This window comes from Arvicanthis niloticus, chromosome 2 (assembly GCF_011762505.2).
Source record: "Arvicanthis niloticus isolate mArvNil1 chromosome 2, mArvNil1.pat.X, whole genome shotgun sequence".
NCBI classification, from domain to species: domain Eukaryota; kingdom Metazoa; phylum Chordata; class Mammalia; order Rodentia; family Muridae; genus Arvicanthis; species Arvicanthis niloticus.
The window spans coordinates 6564451-6587311 of NC_047659.1; the positions used below are offsets into that span (position 1 = coordinate 6564451).

Consider the following 22861-nt stretch of genomic DNA (forward strand, 5'->3'; position numbering starts at 1 on the left):
CATGTACTCTGGGGACATTATATTGTTCTGAGAAATTCCTATGTAACTGTTCAAATTTTGGGGATACTCGGTGAGCTTCTGTATTTCACTATCAAGCCATTGGAGAGGGCAACCTGATTTCCCTAGATGGAGATCACACCTGGTGGCCAACCCTCTCATTTAGTCAGACTGGCGCTGTTTTTCCAAGAGCTTCCTGGCTAGGAGCCACGTCGCAAACTACACATCCCAAAAGTCTCCCGGGACGACGTCATCAGGAAGCGCCGCTCGCCGCTCAGGCTGCGGGCTCTGAAAAGCCGGCTGTGACGGCTGCAACATGGCGGACATGTTGAGCGTTGGGGTGAACCTGGAGGCCTTTTCGCAGGCTATTAGTGCCATCCAGGCGCTGCGCTCTAGCGTGAGTAGGGTGTTCGACTGCCTTAAGGATGGCATGCGCAACAAAGAGACTCTGGAGGGCCGCGAGAAGGCCTTCATCGCGCACTTCCAGGACAACTTGCATTCCGTCAACCGGGACCTCAAGTAGGTACTGGCTGAAGGGGTCGGGGTCGAGGACCCTCTTGGCACCTGTCCGGCCTGGATCCCGCGCCAGTCTCCCCAGTCACGGGCCTCTCTCCTTTATCCGCAGTCCGCTGTCACTTTTACTCATCCCCGGGTCCCTGTCAGCCTCTCAGGAACTCCTCGTCTCTCGTCCCGTTACCTAGTATTCATTCTGTTGGCCAGTTCGTCCTGGTTGTCATCTGTGGTCCTCGGTTCCCGCTGTAGCGGTCGTATTCTGATGAGGAAACTAGCTCTTCTCAGGAACTTCCATCTCCTTGATCTTACCAGGTCTCTTCCTTGGGCTCCATCACATCGGGCCAGCCTCCCCATTAACACTGTCCCCGGCCCCATTACGTACCTCTCGATCCGTTGAGCTCCAGTTCCCATCCTCGGAGCCTGGATTCATCAGTTCCACCTCACTTCACTCTCAAACACCACCTTTGTTACCTTTTGCCTCTTTCCATTTCCCCTCCGAAGCCACCTGCTCAGCACTGGTTGTCACCATCATTCCTTTTGTTCAGCTCTTTTCTCAGAGAGACACAGTCTCACATCTGTTAGGATGTTTAGGAGGAAGGATTTATTTAGGTTCAGTTTCAGAGGACCCAGTCCACTACAACGGGAAAGGTATGTTTGAACAGCTTTACCCCTAATAATTGGAGATTATGTGTTTCCCTTATAAGATTCCTCCTTTTACTTCATTAGTGTATTAAGAATTAGCTGAGCCGGGCGGTGGTGGCGCACGCCTTTAATCCCAGCACTCGGGAGGCAGAGGCAGGCCGATTTCTGAGTTCAAGGACAGCCTGGTCTACAGAGTGAGTTCCAGGACAGCCAGGACTACACAGAGAAACCCTGTCTCGGAAAAAAAAAATAGCTGAGAGGACATTTGTCAGATGCCATACATAGAAAGCACCTATTTGGTTTTTTTGTTTTTTTGTTTTTTTGTTTTTTTTTTTGTTTCTTTGTTTCTTTGTTTTATTTTATTTTATTTTATTTTATTTTATTTTATTTTATTTTATTTTTGACAGGGTTTTTCTGGGTAACAGTCTTCGTTGTCCTGGAACTCAACTTGTAGACCAGGATGGCCTCAAACTCACGGAGATCCACCTTCATCTGACTCCAGAGTGCTGGGATTAAAGGCGTGCACCACCACACCTAGCTTAGTAGGCACTTCTTATTTGCCTGAATTTGTATTCTCTTCCTGTCTTAGAAGTTAAGAGTGTACAGATTTAGGCTTTTTACTTCTGAAATTGAGTATTTGGTCATCTAGTCACTTAGGATTTCTGGACAGGTTGGCTTTTCTCTCTTCCATCTCATTTTCTGCCACAATGCCTGGTTCCAACTCAGGGCCTTCCATGTGTCAGTTAGGTTCTTCACTACTGGGCTAACCCCCCAGGACTCCCTTCCACCTCTCAGTTGGTCAAGTAGGATGGAGAAGGAAGTAGTGAAGTAATGTGTGCCTTTCCTCCCCCATATTCCACTCCCCTCCGTAAATTACACATGTACATGTTTTTTGGTACAGTGTCAGCTTGAGGATGCATTCCCCCCCCCCCCTCCACTGAGCCCCCTGGGGGGCTTTTTTTTTTTTTTTCAAGACAAGAGTTTCTCTGTGTAGTGCTGGCTGTCTTGGAACTCTTTGTAGATCAGGCTGACCTCAAACTCACAGATATCCCCCTGCCTCTGCTTTCTGAATGCTGGGATTAAATAAGTGTGCCACCTCCGTCCTGCTTTATAATGGTATGTCACAGCCCTTTGTCACTTTAGAAACTTTAGCAATGTTGATATTTCTTTGACTTATTAAATGTACAGTCATGTCAAGAAGGTGGCTGAGGATTCGAGATTGAATGTGGCCTGGGAGTGGGTCCCAGCATCCTATTGGCTGCTGAGAACTGGCTCCTCAGAGTGCGTGGTTTCCTTGTCCGCTCACTTCCCAAGCATCCCTGACTTTCTGAAGTGCGCTTGTTTGACACAGCCCTCTTGATGGTGTCTTCCCATTTCTTTTGTTTATTTTATCTCTTCTTTGTTTTGCTAAGCTTTGCCATCTGTGAAGCACTGTGCCATATCTATCCCAATGTGAAATGATAAATAATCATGATTTATTCAGGTACTTGCTGCTCTGCCAAATGGAGTGATCTGCACGTGGGTCTGAGAAACCCTGCATGAGAGGCCGTGTTAGACTAAACTGCAGGATTCCAAACGGCTCGGCTATGATGAGTCTGAGGTGTTACATCCCAGTTTTTAGGAAACTTATTGCTTCTTTGTGCTCTTAGGTTTCTTTTCCCTCCAGAATGGCATGAGACAGCTATATTTTGTTTCGTTTTGTCTCACTGTGTAGGATTGGTTAGCCTTCTCATGCCATTCTGGAGGGAAAACAAACCTAAGAGCACAAAGAAGCTCTAAGTTTCCTAAAAACTGGGATGTAACGCCTCAGACTCATCACAGCCAAGCCGTTTATGTTGTCTCACTGGTGGACTCATTTTAGCCCTGGTTACCCTGGACCTCCCTATGTAGACCAGGCTGACCTCAAATTCACATTGATATACCACACCTGCCTCCCCAGTGCTGGGATTAAAAGTGTGGACCACCATGACTGGTTTTGACAGGTATGTTTGAGATTAGAACTCCCCAGTTAGGCACTCTATTGTTTGTCCCTAGTTTTTTGTTTTTATTTTTATCTTTGCAAAACTCTTTTTGAGAGATGATGGTTTCAGAAGAAGCAGTGTGCTTGGCCTTGAGGGAATGAAGTGGACTCAGATTTATGTAGCTTCTCTATTTACTTTTAGCGAACTGGAACGTTTGAGCAACCTGGTAGGCAAGCCGTCTGAGAACCACCCTCTGCATAACAGTGGGCTGCTAAGCCTGGATCCTGTGCAGGATAAAACCCCACTCTACAGCCAGCTTCTGCAAGCATACAAATGGTCCAACAAGGTAAGGGCTACTGTAGGTGGCTAACAGAGCAAAACCCAGTGTTTGTCCTGGAAATGCAGAGAGAACATGAGAGGAAGTTTTCTTTTGTACCTGCTTGGGCATAGAGTTGGAATTCTAGGGTTTCCTATAAGCGATAGGAAATCCTAGATCAGATATACTTAGCCTGCAGATTGGGTATGGAGAGCTACTTACAGAATGGTCCATACAACGTGCTGTGGTATGTTACATGCAGTGTGCTGTGTGCTGTGGTATGTTACATGCAGTGTGCTGTGGCGTGTGCAGTTTTGCCTGAGGAAGGTGCATCTGTTCTAGCTTCTCTTAGCTTGCCAGGAGGTCCTGACTCCTACACTTTAAAGACTGGCGATGGGAAGGTTTAGCTGCTCACATTGTTTATGGTCTTGAGTTGTATTTTCTTTGTCATTCTGGGAGAGTATATGGAGAGTGCTATGGGTTAGATTATGCTCTACTTTCTCCTGAACCCATATGCTACAGAGTGTAGTTTTTGTGGTGTTGAGTGGGTAGGTCCATGGTGTAGCCCTTAGGAAAGTTGGAAAAGGAGAACTGAGAATAGTGTGACTCACAGGAACCACTGGGCTTACAAACCTGGAAGCAGTTTGTTTACCTGAGTCCCTTTTGTTGTCTGCTGTGTGTTGTGTGTTTTCCTGCTGACGGGAAGTGGCACGTTTTAGGAGAAGGTTTATACATAGGTCTTTTTCAGTAGCTCCTGAGACCTGTTCTTGATTGTGAACTGCCATGCTCCTCCAGATCTACCCTCTGCCTTCTCCCCTGGGTCTCTCCCTCTCATCTGTCTTAGTGACAGATAAGCCTTGATAGTTTTTATGTTTTTTTCTTTGAATTTCTGTGGCAGGCTTATTTTAGTATTATTTTTTGGTTTAAAGCGAGGGAGATTCAGAAAGATGATTGTCACTGGGGGACTAAAAGAACTTGAACTCTGAATATATTGATTTGTCCTTTAAGATCTTTCCCCCTAACTCTCTGGTGCCCTGTGTAGAAACCTGTTAATACAGTGGTCAGGGAGCTCCCTGGTTTGAAGCTGAGCTTATATGAGGGTCAGCTCATGTGTGCTTGCTGTGTCTGTCACTCAGGTGCTTCTCAGGGCTTGCTTGCTTTGGTTGCTGTGAGACTCTCCTGGTGGGAAAAAGTGTAGTCCGTCAGCTGCAGGTTTGTGCATCCTGATGCCTGCAACCCTCCCAGTGACTGTCAGGCCCTGTGTGATAGGTGTCCTTGGGAAGGGCTAATAGGATCCATGGGTGGGAGGCTCAGCTTGGCTCACTGGAATGATTCTCCTTGGTGGTGGAGAGGGCCATTTCCCCCTTAAAGACGAGTGTATTACTCTGTTTTGTTACTGTAATGAAGTACCTCAGTTAGACTGACTTTATGAAGAAGAGAGGTTTATTCAGGACTTGGTGTTAGAAATACCAGGGCAAGGTACTGCATTGACTTGATACTGGTGAGGACTTTATGGCAGTTAGTGTCATAGCAGTGGGTGAGCATGTAGGAGGAACTGATCTCGTTGTCAGACAGGGATCAGAGAGGCTGGTGTCCTCCAGTCACTTGTGAGGACATGTCCCAATTGACCTCAGGACCTCTTATTAGGTTCTTCCTCTTAACAGATCATTACCGTGTTGGTGACAAAACTGTTCATCAGTGAAGCTTGGAGGGAGGTGACAATCCCCACTTTAAACATACCCAACCAGAGCAGAAGGCATCAGGCAGAGACAGTGGCAGGTGCCTGCTGCAGGTGCTGAGGCCCCAGCCCCAGCCTCCTAGGCTGCCCCGTGGAAGCTGGTTTTCCTGGGCATGCGCCTGGGATCTGAGCAGGACTTTGCCTGGTGCGTGGGTGGAAACTAGCTGGCCAGCAGATGCATGGCTGGACTCTAACCGTTCCCACTTGACTCCCAGAGAATCCTGTGTTTGGTTGAGGAAATCCTGTTGCTGTGTTGCATGGGTAAAAAGCCTGAGTGGTGAGACAGAGACTGAAGAAGTGACTTACATTGGAGTGATGACAATTTATGCTTGGACAAAGCTGCTTTCATAATTTAAGGAAATTAGATTGTTTGACTATGGAAACAGGAGTCCCTGGCCCTTGCTTTTATCTCAAGGAGAGAAAGTGTATTAAGTAAAGTAAATATGTGTATGGACCTCTTGCCTCAGAGGTGCTACAGGTTTAAACATTCATGGAAAGCTGTCATAGAAAAAACTATGTATCTGTGTCTCCTGTAGCCAGTGTTGGGAGCTTTGGAGGGTGCGCTGACATGTGGTGATGTGCTTAGAGAGCCACAGCATCACTAGTCCCCTGGGTCACCAGCAGAAGAATTCAGCCTCTTGTGTTAGAACCAAGCAAACTGAAGCCCAGTAAACTGACCTTGTTTACTTATATATTGCTCTTAGCTGGACTATGGTTTGAGGTAGGTTTTTTTGTTTGTTTGGTTTTTTTTGTTTGTTTGTTTGTTTCGTTTTGTTTTTTCCTGAAACTTGACGGTCTAGTTTTGCTTAAATATTCAACTTTAGAAAACATCTCTCCCCCTTGGCCAAACTTTAGAAATTCTCATGTCATTTTGTTCATACATTTTTTTTTTTTTAAAGAATCCATTCAGTCTGCATGCATTTTCATGGTTTATGAAAAGGTAGGGAAGAAAAATACATGGTTATGTGGGTCTTCAAACGTTTGCTCTTCCCTGGGTAGACATTACTAATCAACTATTGCATTCTTTCCTGCTAAGGCTCTTTGTGGATTGGTTCTGAATTGTACAAATGTTCTATGGCTGGGCAGCTACTGCCTTGCACTTCACAGGAGGGCTACAGGGGACCTTACCGTGTAGCAGGACTTGATGTCTAGCATGGCTGTTATTCATTTCTTCTGTACCTCACTAAGGGAAAGACTTAAGATTATGAGATCCATAGAACCAGAAAGAGAAGAAGATAGCCAGCATGAGGCCGCCTTATGTCATTTCTTCAGTAAACCTAAGGAGTAGCCTTAAGGAAAAAGCCAATGTTCTCATTTCCAGCTGTTGATATGCATGAGGCCAAGCATTAATTATGTGTTTTTCTTGCTTCTGTAAATGAAAAGAGATTTTAATTGCGAAAACAGTCACCATTCATCATTTTATCCAAGGAATTTAAAAAGTGTGTGCAGTGACGTGTGAAGGGAGTCGGGTATCTTGCCCATGTCAGCTTTCTGCACTGTTGCTGAGAACGGAAGGATGCGGGAAAAGGCTTTGACACCACCCATTATGTGGGAACTTTATGTGCAGTTGGCCATAGAAAGGTCTCGTGCATGTCCAATGACTGTTTATTTTCTTTGGGGGAGTTTTCTTAAATTTTGTAAAAGTCAGTTGGAGTCTTAATTACATGGTAGTTGGCATAATTGTTAGAATAACACATTCAAAGATTAATGTAGTGAAATGGTGTCAAATCGCTGTGAGCAGCACTTTCCCCATGCTGATTCGGGGAAAGAGGTGAGCTTTTTACTTGGATGCACCTATAGATAATTGTTCTGCAGACGGGTGACAAGCTCTCTCCATTTGGGCAGGAAATAATTGGCATCACCGCTGTCCCTGCTGTAAAGTAGTCAGCATGGACTTTATGTCACTTGATATGCTTAGTCGTAAGGGAGACAGAGCTCATCCTGAAGGTCCCTTTCTGAAGATTCTAGCCTCCTGTCTCCAGGCTTTGAATTTCAGGCATTGATACTTTCCACTCTTTTGGGGCAGAAGGCTGGTTTGTGTAAAGCCCTCCATGGTCCTAGTGGGGGTTTGATCACAGGAGCTCATGTGCCTGAAATTAGGAGGTCCACAGATGCTGAAGTCCTTCATGTAAAACGATGCTGTATTTGCATATAACTAAATATATTGCCTTCTCCTTTCTGTGCTTTTGTAGATGGGTTCTTGCTGTGCTGTCCAGGCATCCCCCAAGTGATCCTTCTCCCTCTGCTTCCTGAGAGGCTGGAGTGTAAGCATATGCCACCATGCCCACCTTCTCCCCGTGTATCACATGGTTGCTGGGTCAGGTGATACCCAGCACAATGTGTTTGTTATGGGATGGCTGTTGTACTGTACTGTACAAAGGGTTTTTTTGTTGTACTGTAAGGAGGTGACAGGGAAAGTCTGTAGACATCAGTATAAGAGCAGTATTTTCTCCTAGGAATTGGTTGAATTTGCAGACTCACAGATAAGAACTAGGAGAGGACTTATGGCATCTGCCTAGAAGAGCCAACTATGACTTAGTCTTTCCTTGGTGATACTGAGAGTAACAAAGATTGCAGCTACTTGAGCTGAGAAAGGCCTGGAAAGGCCCACAGGCAAGATGGTGCTTCTCCCTCCTCTTCCCCCTTAGCCTACTTTTCTAACATCTTTAAGTTTTGTTTTTCAAGATAGGGTTTCTTGCTTTAATAGCCATAACTATCCTGGAACTTTCTTTACAGACCAGGCTGGCCCCAAATTCACAGAGATCTGCCTGCCTCTGCCTCCCCAATTCAGAGATTAAAAGTGTGTTACCATACTTGGCTTAGTGTTTTAGTTTTTAAGAGGAAGATTTTAGGCTTGATGTGGTGCTATATGCCTTTAATCCCAGTATTTGAAAGGCAGAGACAGGCTTATGTCTCTGAGTTCTAGGCAAGTCTAGTCTGTATAGTGAGTGCCAGTCTAAGTGGGGCTGTGTGGTAAGATCCTATCTAAGAATAAAATAAAATAAAAACAAGGTGTTTGTTTGTTTGTTTGTTTGTTTTGTTTTTGTTCCAAGAACTCAAGTTACTCCATGGCTTTAAGCTGCTGTGATGTTCATCTGCCATATCCTTCTCGTGTGTGTGTGTGTGTGTGTGTGTGTGTGTGTGTGTGTGTGTGTGTGTGCAGTCTCATGGGGGCCAGGTTGGCCTCCAGTACAGGCTGGCCTTGAATGTGTGATCCTCTTGGCCCCACCTCCCAGGTATTAGCTTCCTCTGTCCAGCTTGACATCTGTCTTTGAAATTGTGCTTTCTGATTTTGCATTCTGGAACTGCCAGGTTGGGGCTGTTTTAGAGTGTAAGACTGAGTTTTCCTATAGGAAGCCTGTCTTGTTTTAAGGGTAAACTGTAAATCCCAAAGGGGAGGCACCAGAGCCATCTTGTTCTTTATAGGCTGTTTCAGAACCTTGCAAGGAGCCTGATAGACAAGCAGAATAAAGATGCAGTACAAACTCACCCAGTGAAGGGGTAGGGTGCAGCTCAGTGGCAGAGTGCTTGCCTAGCTTAGCATATGGGAACAAAACAGAAACTGCCTCTGAAGGAATGGAAGGCATGTCCCGGTTGTGGCTTGCTTGCTTTTGCTGTTGTTTTGCTTTTTTGTTTGTTTGTTTGTTTTTTCAAGACAGGTTTTCTCTGTGTGACCCTGGCTATCCTGGAACTCACTCTGTAGACCAGGCTGGCTCAAACTCAGAAATCCACCTGCCTCTGCCTCCCAAGTGCTGGGATTAAAGGCATGCACCACCACTGCCCTGCTCTTGCTTGCATTTTTGATGAAGTGTGGCAGGGTATGTCCATTTTCAGCCATTTCTGAGAGTTCAGTTGCACAGTTAGAAGAGAGGACATCCCAGGACTTGTGAGGGTCCTGCCTTCTAGGAGGGTAATTTGGGACGGTCAGGCAGAAGTCAGTTGGTAGGCAATGGTAAGCTTTTTGCTGGCTGAGCTTAACAGGTTCATCTGTGAGCATTGTCACCCAGGATGCCCTTCTTAGTGGGTCAGATCCACAGCCAGTGCTTATGAGTGAACACAGTTTGGTGGAAGCTCCTTGGGACAGACTGAGTCAGGCTGATTTGAGCTGCTGAACCTAATATAGGGTATCTGTGGCAGCTATTGCTTTGACAGCATCCCAGAAACTGCCTAGAAAGAACAGGGGCAATTCTACCAACCTCTGGGGATCCCACTTTGTGAATTCTCAATAATTGTGTGTGTGTGTTCGTGTACATCCACACTTCTAGAGGCCACAGGCTGACACTGGGGGTCTTCTTCAGTTGCTCCCCACTGTGCTTTTTGAATTGGGGTTTCTCACTGATCCTGGAGCTTGCTGATTTGCCTAGGCTGTCTGGCCAGTGAACCCCAGGCTGTGATAGAATACTGACTAGAAGCAGCATTAGGATAGGAAAGGCTTTATTCTGCTTACCGCTCCAGTCACACCATCACTGAGGAAAGTTGAGTCAGGAATGTGAAGGCAGACCTTCTTTTTGTTCCACACAACAGTACCTCTGATCAAGGAACTCACTTCACAGACAACTACAGCAGGATCCATGGAGGATGTTGTTTGCTGGCTGGTTCTCACCCTGCCTTATTCTCAACTAGCTTCTGTATAAAATTCAGGATCACCTGCGTAGGGCTTGTACCACCCACAGTAGACTGGCCTTTCCTATATGGAAAGATAGGAAGACTGAAGAATAACATCACCAGACAGGAAACCCTGACATCAAGGCTTGTGCTCTACTGCCCTGAGGTTGGACCTGAGCACACCTGGATGCTTGTTTTTGAGTCAGGCTGCCTGGGTTCCGATCCAGCTCTTCTTGTCTAAGCTTCTTCCTGAGTGGAGGTGTCCTGACAGACATGAGGCTAGAACTAAGGTTTCTATTCTAGTGTTGGTGAAGTGGAGATAATGTCTGTAGAATGTCTTCCTTGGCTTTTGGTGCTGGGTGTAGCTTGGTAGTGGATCATCTGTGTTAGCATGCAAGGGCCCTGGCTTTCATCTTCCGTTGGCAAAATGAAAATAAAAACTGTCCACAGTTAACTCACACATAGTAAGCGTTGAATGAATGGTGCCTGTGTTCAGCATATGGTAGTGTGCACATGCACGTGCATCTGTGGTGTTCAGCGGCACTGCTGTGCGCTTACGCATGTAAGCTCCAGGCCCCGAGCACCTTGGCTCACATCACATTCCATTACCCGAGAGCATGAGATTAGCCTTCCTGATTTTCTCTTTGGCTCCCTAAGTTGGGCACGTTTCAGAGATGACTAGGAGTTCTGAGTAATAACAGGGCTGGTGGTACCACATTCACAAACAGCTTGTGGAGAGACTCCAAGGATGCTCTACCTCCCTGTCATTGCTTCCTCTCTGACAGCAGGCCTCCCACCATTGACTTTGGTATTGACTCTGGAAGTTCTTTGAATTGCCTGAGCAAGGATAGCAACCCTTCACACATGAGTGCAAGTTAGTCTGTGGTCAGTTCTTTCCTTGTACAACCTGGGTTGTGGAGTGAGGGGTTGGGAGTTTGGCAAAGGGTTGGGAATTGTGAGGCATGCCAGCAGGGAAAGCCTCCCCCTCAGAAGCTACAGGGAGGAGGAGAAGGCTGCAGAGAAGGGTGCAGTCAAGTATGCGCAGTTGACCATAGAGGATTCATCTTACCTGGAGGCTCAGTAAGATGTCTGTCACAGGGTTTAGAACTGTGACTGCTCCCGTAGTCCTCAGCTGCAGGAATGCTGAGGGCCCACCTGTTTGAACACAAAGGCTGATTTGGAAAGAAGATTTGGATTATGTTCAGTTTGTCACTGGCATTTATGACCAGGTGAGTTGTGTGCCCTCCTAGGCAGCAGCTGCTGGTTCAGAGTTGTCACCAGGGTAAGAGTAATTCATCCGTAGTGACTAGGTGGTGAGCCGTCTCATGGCTCTTCTGCCATCTGCTGCTGCTGGTCTTCCGTTGGCTGACTGAAAGGTTAGGCTGGATATGCTTTGAAGGTCCTTTTCTGCCCTGGTCTGGAAAGGCTCTGTTGATTGATGCATGCTGTGGGGAGGGAGGAAAAGCCTCCTGAGGGCTGGAGAGGATCTCTCCAGTTCTTCACTTGTCCAGAAAGCTGAAGTACTTGGAACTGCGTCCATGCTCCAAATGTCTGACTGGCAGAGCAAGGCAGCCCTTGAGGGCTCAGTGGGAAATTACCTCATGAAGCTTCTTCAGTGCCTTGGCTCTTGCAGTGCACCTGTATAAATGCTAATGAGAGTCAGGTGATACCCCATAATGTAAATGAATTTTAGCCTAAGGCTTCAGGCTGCTCCATGTCTTAATGTTCTTATTAGTTGTAGTTTGTGAAAACAGTTAACTTATTGGTGTTGGCATCACATTTGTGACCCCCTTGGTTTCTGTGACTCAGAGGGATGGCCTGCTTTCTTCCATTTACCCCGCCTCACACATTTATTTTTGCAGTGCTGGGGATGGAACCTGGCACCTTAATGCATGCTGCTCCAGCAATCTGCCCTGAGCTGCACCCCCAGCTCTGCTAGCCTTTTCTGGACTGGGCCTCTTCACCCCATCCTGTCTACCCTCGATCAGGCTGCTGCTACTTAGCTCAGCTTTCTCATACGTTTCTCCTGTCTAGGGACGTTCTATCGTCAGATTTCAAGGCATGTTATCTGCCACTTTCCAGTGACCCCAGTCTCTTGTGGGAGTGATTCCAGCCCCCAAGTGTTGTGCAGAGCATTCTAGCACCAGCATGCATGGAGCTCAGTGTGTTACCCCCCTCAGTTCCTAGGAAACGGTCCTGGCAGTCCTGCCTGTTACTATTGTCATAATGGCGACTTGTGAGTGGCACAGGGTGAGTCTACTTTCATCTGTGGTCTCCAGGTGGGCCTGTTGGTATGGCCTAGCACACACTGCTTCCCTACTGTTTCCTCTCCCTCCTGCAGAATAGAAAACAAAAGGCTTTATGATGGGACATTTCAAATAGACAGGGAAATAAGAATTATATAACTCTTGTCAGTAGTTAGCTTCAGTTGACAACTTGACCTACTTGGAAAGGAAAAGGGAATTTTAATTGAAAGTTGCCTCCATCAGATTGGTCTGTGGGCATATCTGTGAAGCTTTTTTTGGTATCAATAATTGATATAGGAGTGCCATCCCACTGTGAGCAGTAGCATTCCTAGGTAGGTGGGCCTGAGCTATATACAAAAGGTAGTTGAAGCTGGACATGGTGGTTCATGCCTTTCATCCTAGCACTTGGAAGGCAGAGGTAGATAGATCTCTTAATTCAAGGTCACCTTGGTCTACAAATCTGGTTCCAGGATAGTCCTGAATACACAGAAAAACCCTATCTTCAAACTAACTAACTAACTAACTAAGTAAGGTAGTTGAGTAGGCCAGAGGGAGCAACCAGAAAGCAGCCTTTCTCTGTGGTTTCTGCTTCAGGCTCCTGCCTTGAGTTCCTTCCCTGGCTTCCCTAGATGATGGACATAACCTGCAAGTCAAATAAACCCTTCCTTCCCAAGTTGCTTTTAGTTGGTGTTTTAGCACAGCAGCAAAACAAACAAACTAGAATATTCTGTACGCCTAGCTTGATAATTCAGGACCTTTTGCAGTCCTGTTTTATTCACCTCTCCCAGAGTGCTTTTCTTTTTGGTCAGAATTTCCTAGTTTTCCTGCCTTTTCTTTCTGTTTTTTTTTTTTTTTTGTTTTTGTTTTGTTTTTTTTTTTTTGTTGTTTTTTTTGTTTTTTTGGGGGGGGGGGGGTTTTGTTTTGTTTTGTTTGTTTTTCGAGACAGGGTTTCTCTGTGTAGCCCTGACTGTCCTGGAACTCACTCTGTAGACCAGGCTGGCCTCGAACTCAGAAATCCGCCTGCCTCTGCCTCCCAAGTGCTGGGACTAAAGGCGTGCGCCACCACTGCCCAGCTGCCTTTTCTTTCTGAATGTTAGAATTACTAACATGCAATGTCCCCAGCAGGTCTGGAGTGTCCCATAGCGTGCACTCTAGCATCACACTTGCCTGCCCCTCTTTGGCCAGTTTGATCTTCTAAAATGAATGCAGTCTCCCAAGGGCCTTTGCTCATGCTCTTCCTTCTCACACTCATTTCTTCCTATAGAGAAGTCTTAGCCACTTAGGCTGCGCTTGCTGTTCCTTCTCTGCAAGCCTGCTGTGAATCCAGTTAGGTGCTCCCATTTGTCCACTGTTGCTTTTATCCCGCTCTGTTGGCTTAACCACCTGTTTGATCCCAAGACAAAGCCTGTTTCTGCTTTGGGAAATTACTGAAGCCCTTAGGGCCTAGTGTGCTGGACTCTCAGTGGACTAACCTCCCAGAGCTAGTCTTATCTCTGTCCGTCCGCTGTGCAGATTTCCAGTGTCTCCATCTCAGGACAGGGCTCACAGAGACATTCCAAGTAGGTATTGCTATTGGCTCCCTCTCTGTGTGTTGGAACCAAGTTAAACTCAAGCCCCCCTCCCCCCCCTTTAGATTGTATCTTTCCCTCACCTTGACCTTTGCAGGTTTCCTTGTGCTCGTTAGAGGAGAACTGTGGGAGGAGGTGTGGATGTGGGAGCAAGCGCTTTCTCCATCTCTCTTACGGCCATCCCCTGCTCTTGGGGCTCCTTCAGGCTCCTCAAGGCTAGGCTCAGGATTCTGCCAGAATGGGGAAGTGAGGCACATCTGGTTTTGCCTCCTGTTTGCTGCGCTGTCCTTTGGCTCTGGGTCTTGCACTGGACCTTCCTCCCAATGTGGGCATTCCCTTGCTACAGTTACTCACTTATTTGGGAGGCACAGCTCTCTGCAGTGCCCAGGGCTAGGGGAGGCTTGTTGCTGGTTCAGTTCCTGCCGCTGCTGGCCAGCGCTGGCCATTGCTGGGCTGGACTTCTTCTTGCTGACTTGACACTAAGTAAAACTTCTTGATGTCTTGGCCTGACTAGCAGGTTTTGGCAAACTAGAAGCTAAAGCCATGACAGTGCTGAGCTGCCCACCAGCCCTCTGCCTGGGATGCCTGTGGCTTTGTGCGTACACCCCTCCTCCTGTCCTATAAAGGTCAAGCAGGCATACTTTCACATGCTATTGACCTTGCCTTCATGTGGCTGCACTGATCACACTATTATGGGATGTTCAGTTGTGCCCCCTTTCTTCAGGGTTGGAACTATGGGTCACCTTTGGATACCTAGAATCTGGTAGACACTTGGTGACTGAGCCTTACCCTGCTGTATTTTCCAGAAAACACAGGGGCTGTGCCTCTTGAGCTAAGCATGAGACCTCAAGGGTTCAGCAATCAGGTACGATATCATACCTCATCTTACAGAAAGTAACTTGCCCATGGCCATGTGCTATTATCTCTCTTAGTGAGGCTGGCAGGGGAGGCTGCTTGATATTTGGAAGAGCAGAGCTGCTCCTCGCTGCTGAAGTCCTTTTCCCTGTAGGTAAGGTGGGAGCAGTGGTCCAGCCCAGGCTTGGGCATAGTCAGGGATTGCCTTGACTATCATGGGCAGAACAGCCACAGGCCCCTCCTCACTAGAAAGGCCTTTACTGTAGTGAGCTGTAGATACATTAAGTTGAGGGTCTTAGCAAGTAACTGACCTTCGTGCTGAGTCTCTCATGAAGGAAAACGGGACTGTCCAGTGCCTCAACTAACTGCCTGACATGAAAGGGGGCACCAGTGAATGGCTATGCCAGAGAAGTACCAAACCATCCTGTCTGTCTTTTCACCAAGAATCAGAGTATCCTGAGTGGCTCTTCTCCCCACTCATGCCTGCCTGTGTGTTCTAGGTCGAAGAGTGGTACTGTGTTATTTCAGTGAGTAGGATTCTGATAGTTGGTCATCTGACAGTGGTGGCTACCTGTGGGGAGCCAACAGAAGGCGACTATCATCCTTGCAGCCATCTTGAGCCATATAGCCTGATAAGAGACTTCATTACAATAGCCTACAACAGCTGAGCACACTCTGATAACATCTTGCTTTAGATACCCAGGATCTTCCCTTGGGTGTGTGAGACTTAAAGCTGTGATTTAGACTTAAGGTCCTGACTTAGAGATCAGATTTAGAGACAAGGCCTAAGGGCGTGACTTAAAGGCGTGACTTAGAGGCGTGTCTTAGAAGTGAGACATATAAAAGGCAAGAGGCAGACAGAAGAGTTGAGTACAACTTGGTGTGAGTTATTTGGCATTAGGTGGAAAACACCTGGACTAGAGAAGTCAGAAGAAGAATTATTATTAGGTATTAAGCATTTGGCACTTGGAGGAAGAGCTTGGAAAGAAGCTTGGAACTTGGAGGCACTAGGGACTAGGAACTCAAGACTTGGGACTTGGACTAGGAAGGAAGACTGAAGAATAAATGGGATTGAATCACACTCTGTCTGGTCTCCATTCTTTGCATCTGTCCTCACTCTCTCTCTTGCTGAACCTGACCTGCAGACTGGAGCAGCTTGGGGCAGTGCGGGCTCTAACAATTTAGCCCTCAAGGCTTTTGGCAGTGCGGGTTCCAACATTGACAGAGCGGTCCCTGACATTTTTGGCCCCCAAACGTGGGTTAGAGCGGCTCACAACATTTTTGGCGCCCAACGTGGGGCAGTGCAGTTCTCAACATTTCTGGCCCCCAAACGTGGGGCAGCTAGGGCCACAACAGCCACCCCTAGCCACCATGAATGTTCTGGGCTCAGCTTTCCATGCCTGTATACTGTTAGAATCAGCTGTGTTCTGAGTGTCTGGGTGAGAAAGTGGCTGCACTTGTAAGTTACTGATTCACAATCATTTCCTAATTGAGGGCAGAGCACTCTTTGCTAGGAAGTACCCAACCTGCCCATTGCAGCTGGATTGAGCCCCACTCTGTAGGCACCTGCTGTGTGGACACCGTACTAGACATGGCGAATGAAGGTGATAAATACCTGATCCTGGCGTGCATCTCACTAACCTAGCAAGAGTGCAGTGCCCAAAGCCTCTGCTTATAACCATGAGTTTTTCCCCATTGCTGGATTCCAACCTCTCCTTACATTTTTCCTTTAGCCAGGAGCCTTAAGTGGCTCAGCATAATGTGTTCCCTGTTGTCACAGAAGGGCGGAGCTCACACAGGAAGGCTAGACAGTGGTTGAACACAAAAGTGGTTTTGTTTTGCTATCCAGGTATCTTAAATTTTATCTTCTTGTTATAGTTCACTGCATTTAATTCTGCCCCTGCATAATACAGACTCAGATCTCTAGTGCTGTCTCCTTAACTTGCTTATTTGTCCTTGGATATGACTAGTTTGTCCTTACCCTGTTCCAGACCAAAGCCATGCTTGTTCTAAAGGGTTCTCATTGATTTCAAGAGAGTACTAAATATATGTCTTACATCTGTGTCCAGAGGGAGAAATAGTCACATGCTCAACTTTAGGACACTCTTGTTTTTCTCATCTCTGTGACCAAACACTTGACAGAGACAACTTAAGGGTGAGTTTATTTTGGTTTGCAGTTCTTCAGGTGTAATCCTCCATGGTGGGCAGGATAGCAGCCGTGCTGTGGTCAGGGAGCTGCTCACTTTGTACCTGGGCAGTGGAGCCCAGGCTATGGGATGGTGCTGCCCACACTCAGAGTGGGTCCCTGGAAAAGCCCTCACAGGTACTAGGTGAGTCACATCTGGTCAACCTGTCAGTGATGGTAAGCCATCACACACCCCAGCTTTCTTGCACTGTCAGCCTCAAACCTGGACAAGTTGGTCTGCTTTTGTCATAACTTCCCACATTTTTGTGACATAGGCTGGTGACAGCAAAGCAGACAGTGCTGTGCACTTCTCCTTTTCTGTAGGGTCACTCCATGTCTGCCGGGGAGGCCTTCCAAAGCCTAGTTAGTAGAGCTGAGTCCTACAATGGAATGCCTGCCACCCTAAAGAGTGCCATGCCTGTGGCTACCTGTACTTGTAGGTGGCACAGCCAGACTAGTGTGGAGTTCTGGTTCCTTGTTAAGTTCATGGATAGGAGAGTCATTCTTTGTAGTAGATCTGAGAAACATTAGCTTCTGCTTTTTTTCTCTCTCTCTCCTTGTTAACCCAAGAGTGTTTGCCTCTTTACTCGAAGCCTTTATAGCTTTTCTTTGGCATGTCTGAGTCACCAGCATCTCTTATGCTTTGCTGTCTTACTTAATAATAGCACAACAGTCACCCCATAACCCAAACATCTGCTGAAATGTTTGCAGACAGGGAGCATAAATAGTGAGGACTCTGGGTTATGGTCAGTGGAGTGGCCAGGGCTTTACCACAGTTCTGTATTAGTTACATTTATATTGCTGTAACAAAGCATCATGACCTAGGCAACTTATGAAAGAGAGCATTTAATGGGGCTTATGACTGCAGAGAGAGTTCATGATGGCAGAGCAAAGGCATGGAAGCAGGGACAGCTGGCATCTTGGTCCATCTGCAAACAGGAAGCAGAGAGGACACATTGGGAATGGTGGGAGTCTTCTGAAACCTCAGTGCCCTGCACCCAGTGATACCTCTTCTAACAAGACTACTCCCCCTAATCCTCCCCAAATATTTCCACTAACTGGGGACCAAGTTTTCAAACATGAGCTTGTGGAGGCCATTCTCATTCATACCACCACCATGATTTTACTGAGAACAGCATGTAACTTAAATCTTATGATTTATTTATTTCTAGAATTTTCTATTTAACATTTCCAGACTGCTGCTGATTGTGGATAACTGAGACTATGGCAAGCTGAGCTATAGTTATGGGATGAGTCTGTTTGGATCTCCTTTGGATGCTGGGAGTCCTGAAGGGTAATTTTGCTCATGTGTACACTGGCCTTTTGTCCTACTTCAACACCCTACCTGCGGTCTCCATTTGCATGACTGCCCATCTGCCTCTCCATCTAGCCAAGGGGGCTTTGTTTGCCTCACCATTTGTGTAGTGTGTGTGTGTGTGTGTGTGTGTGTGTACTCGTGTGGAGGCCAGAGAACAACCTCAGGTGTTGCTTCTCAGGCACTGTCCACTTTCTGAGTGAGCTTCTCCCACTGGCTGGCCAGTAAGCCTCAGGAATCTTCCCCAGCACTGGATTACAGTTACCATTTCTGGCTTTTCAAATGTGAATTCTAGGCATGAAGCATAGGTTCTCATGCTTCCAAGCCAAGCACTTTACTGACTGAGCCATCTCCTTGGCCCTGCCTTCCCATTTAAAATTACATTTTATAATTCTGCCTGTTTCCTTGAATTGAATGTATCAATTCAAGCCAGCATGTCATCCATAGCTTTTATGATGAGCTGGACTCACTGGGCATCCAGAGAAACTGGACTCTCAGATTCTCCAGTGAACAGGAAGTAATTGGGCCACCATTGAAGAATTTTGTGTGCAATTCTAGCCACCCAAATAAACAGGAGTGAGTGTGTTTTCCTGCTTAAACCACTGGGATAGTTTCACTGTCTTCATGAACAGAGTGGGTCTGAAGATACTTCTTTTCCAGGAGGGAATGCACTAGCACTGGACAGGCACAGTGCAGGCACTCAGTAGGTCTCAGTTTTCTTTCCCTCCCTTCCCTGTGCTGTGTTCCCTCGATGACCCTCAGGCTTGGGTGGTGGTGTCTTAGTTATATTTCTATTGCTGTGATAAAATACCATGACCAAGACAATTTACAGAAGGAATGGTTTACTTGGGGCCTCCAGAGGGTTTTGGTACAAGATGAAGGTATGAAGTTATGATGGTAGGCACCTGGGGCAGCAGCTGAGAGCTCACAGCTAGAATTGCAGACAGGAACCAGAGAGGGCTAATTCAGAATGGCCTAAGTCTTTTGAAACTAAAGCCTGCCCCTATGACATAAGTCTAGCAAGGCCACGTCTCCTAATCCTCTTCTAACAGCCACCAGCTAGGTACCCAGTATTAAATGCCTGAGACATATCTCATTTAAACTACCACAGTGGGATAAGAAAATTAAAAAAAAAAAAAAAAAAAGCAACCTAAAAAGCCAGCAGTGGGTGTGGAGGCCACCACTCTTAGCCCCTTGCTTTAAACAGAGCAGCTGTGTTGGTTCTGTGTGCGTGCACTCAGACATTGAGGCATTAGTGTTTTCACCTGCTCAGACAGAGTAACCACAGTATCCTGCTGGCAGCTCACAGGGATCCTTGGCCACAACATTGTACTTGGGGACCTCTGCCGATGAAGCTGGAATGTATTAATTTCCTAGATAGATGTCTCATGGGGATGGTGCGTTTCCTGTTGTGGCATCTCCCCAGTAGAGAAGTGTCTTTCCCAGTTGTTAAACCGTGGTAGGCATAGCATGTCTTGCCTTCCAGTGGCACATCCTTGGGCCACATCTCTGGGAAACAGAAGCTCCTCTGCTCAATCTTCCCTTTGCCTTGGTCCTAGGGGAACATGGACAGTACCTGCAGTTTTCTGTGGCCTGCAGTATGCTTCCCAGAGAGTCTCAGAAGGCACAGGAAGTGTTTGCTGCCAGAAGCGAGGCACCACTGCTTGATAGCCGTCTCTACCATCCTCGCTGACTTTCCTGTCTGCCCCACACTGCAGTAGAGTGGCTTGTTAGAACACAGATTTGGGTCATACAGCTCTGCTAAGATTGGCTAAGGACTTCTTGTGCACTGTCTCAGCTGTGATCCAGCTTGGCTTCACCCTGAGGTGCCCGTAAGCACCCTGATGTCCTATGCTCTGCTTCAGTGGACTCCAACTCCTTTTTTGCTTGACTCATGGTTCTTCTTTTGTGTGTTTGTTTATAATCATACACTGGGAGGATTCTGACCCCACAAGCTGGGGTGAGATGCCCCTCTGTGAGCTTCTGCCTCCTTCTCTCCCCATAACGATGTCATTATAACCTGACTCAGTTGAACTCTAAGTACTGTACAAGAACTGTGGACCATGCCATCCTGTTTGTCCTTGTATTTCTGGTGTCATCAGAAGAAAACAAACCAAAAAGGACAACTCCAGCTAGTGAAGTGGCATTTTCATACCCACAGTTTTGAGAGAGAAATGTGGAACCATGGTGGGTCATCATTTGCTGGTGGGTTGGGGTCTCTGACAGCTGCAGGAGATCTGCCTTTGGTTTATGCATTCCGCTCAAGGAAGACTTGCTGAAGGATAATGCATATTAAGGTTATTGTTTTTTAAACTATTTTGGGGATATAAACTGAAGGCAAATTGTCTTGAGTATTTTAAGGTAGATAGGTAAAGGACAGGATAAGGATAAAGTGAGAGTTAAAGAAACACCTTGTCTTAGTTAGGGTTTCCATTGCAGTGAAGAGACACCATGACCAGGGCAACTCTTATAAAAAACAACATTTAACTGGGGCTGGCTTACAGTTTCAGAGGTTTAGCCCATTACTGTCATGGTGGGAAGCATGGCAGCATGCAGACAGATCCAGTGCTAGAGGAACTGAGAGTTCTACATCTTGATCTGAAGGCAGCCAGGAGGAGACTAGAATTCCACACTGGGCAGAACTTGAGCATGGGGATCTCAAAGCCCACCACCACAGTGATACACTTCCTCCACCACAGCTAAACCTACTCTGACAAGGTCACACCTCTTAATAGTGCCACTCCCTATAGGCCAAGCATTCAAACACATGAGTCTATGGGGGCCAAACCTATTCAAACCACCACAGACTGACCTCATAGCATTGTGCAGTGTGAAGCTTGTGCCTGCTCCTCATCTTTTCAAACCTGGGAGATGTGTCCAAATGGGACCAAAGCATTGGTCTTGGGGCCTGTTGCAGCCCGAGCTGCCCCACGCTTGGGGGCCAAAATGTTGCGGACCACTCTGTCAGTGTTGGAACCCGCACTGCCAAAAGCCTTGGGGGCTAAATTGTTAGAGCCCGCATTGCCCCAAGCTGCTCCGGTCATCGGGTCGGGGGTTCAGCAAGAGAGAGAGTGAGGACAGATGCGGAGAATGGAGACTAGACAGAGTGTGATTCAATTCTGTTTATTCTTCAGTCTCTCTTCCTAGTCCAAGTCCCAAGTCTTGAGTTCGTAGTCCCTAGTTCCTAGTCCCTAGTCCCTAGTGCCTCCAAGTTCCCAGTTTCCTGTTCCAAGTTCTAGTCTCGAGTCTCATCCAAGTACAAGTGTCTAATCCTAGTTGCCTGTCTCGAGTACAAGTGTTTAATGTCTAATTCCAAGTTCTTCTTCCAAGTGCCAAGTGCCAAGTGCCTAATACCTAATAATTCCTTCTGTCTGCCTCTGCCTTTTATATGTCTCACTTCTAAGCCACACCTTTAAGTCACGCCTTTAAGTCACGCCCTTAGGTCTTGTCTCTAAATCAGATCTCTAAGTCATGCCCTTAAGTTACACACCTTTAAGTCTCACACACCCAAGGGAAAGTCCTGGGTATCTAAAGCAAGATGTTATCAGAGTGTGCTCAGCTGTTGTAGGCTATTGTAATCAAGTCTCTTGTCAGGGTATATGGCTCAAGATGGCTGCAAGGATGATAGCCGCCTTCTGTTGGCTCCCCACAGGGGCCAGGTTGCCTGGGTTCACAGTCTACTTCTTCACTGGTTTGTGACTTTGGACAATCCTGTCTCCTGGTGTGTAAACTGGGGAAAAGGATGGTTTCCACCTCAGGCTTGCTTTGAGCCCAGAGCTTATGGTAAGTTGGGTCACAGGAGAGTAGCTGACATGCTGAGAGCTGGGAGCACATTTTACAGTGATTAACATGTTCTGCTCTATCAGACTGCTTCAACCACAACAATGTAACTTAAAACTAGGACAGATTGGGCTAGGGGATTGTTTAGCTAGTAAAGGGAGTGCTTGCTTTACAATCATGAGGTCCTGAATTTGATTCCCTCAGAATCCTTTTTAATAAAAGCCAAGTGTGGTAGTGCATACATGTAATTTCAGTGATAAGGAGGCAGAAACATGAGGATCCCTGAGGCTTGCTGGCCAGCCAACCTGATCTGCTTACTGAGTCCCTGGTTAGTGAGAGACGCCATCTTAAAAAAACAAGATTAATGCTACCTGAGGAATGACATATGACATCTAAAGTTGTCTTTCGACTTCCACATGTACACACACACACACACACACAGTATGACAGATCAACTTAATTTGCAAGCTATTATCAGCATAAGTGTAAAAAAGCTTACATCCCAAATAAATCTGTAAATGTAGACATGGTCTCTGTTCCATCAGTGTATCCCCTCTGGTTCTCACCAGGCTGCTTAAGACACTGCTGTGGCCTCAGGGCAGGAACAACAGAAGTACTGCAGTAAGATGACCTAGTCTTCTTTGCTCCAACTTCCTCTCTCTATTAGAGAATTCATTTCCAAAGTTGAGGCTCATCCTGTGTCTCTCAAGGCTTTGCCCAGGCTGCTTTGCGCCCATCATTTGTTTTTCTCTGAAATGCCCCTTAATGCTATAGGAATGGTTGTCTGTCAAGGAATGGTTGTCTGTCAGAAAGGGTCTGGTGTTGTCATTTAGTTGATGAAGATGGCCACAGTATCAACAGCTGTCAGGAGAGGTGACACTTCTGAAAAAAGGAAGGAATGTTTCAAAATGCTGAAACTGGAATTTCAAGCAATATGTCATTGGCAGAGTGCATGACAGTCAGGAAGTGCTGCATGAAGGCTTTGCAGGAGCAGGGAGTGTGTCCTGAAGGTTCCACAGAAGCATGGCCACAGCTTTGGGGATGGGCCAGCACCCCCCAGGCAGTGTGCAGTGCCTTTCCCCATGTGTTCTCCTGGCTGGTGTCAGAGAAAGACCTTCCTGAGCTGGATGTACTGTCACA

General features: G+C 46.8%; 1 protein-coding gene across 1 annotated transcript in view; it reads left to right on the forward strand.

Moving 5' to 3' along the window:
• The first annotated feature begins 271 nt into the window (after positions 1–271).
• The window catches only part of Med27 (mediator complex subunit 27), a 181055-nt gene continuing 158465 nt past the window's right edge, over positions 272–22861 (forward strand). Inside the window, exons 1-2 of the mRNA XM_034495275.2 lie at positions 272–516; positions 3315–3459. Coding sequence (XP_034351166.1) covers positions 314–516; positions 3315–3459 — 348 coding nt within the window. The 5' untranslated portion in view covers positions 272–313. The remainder of the gene's footprint in view (positions 517–3314; positions 3460–22861) is intronic.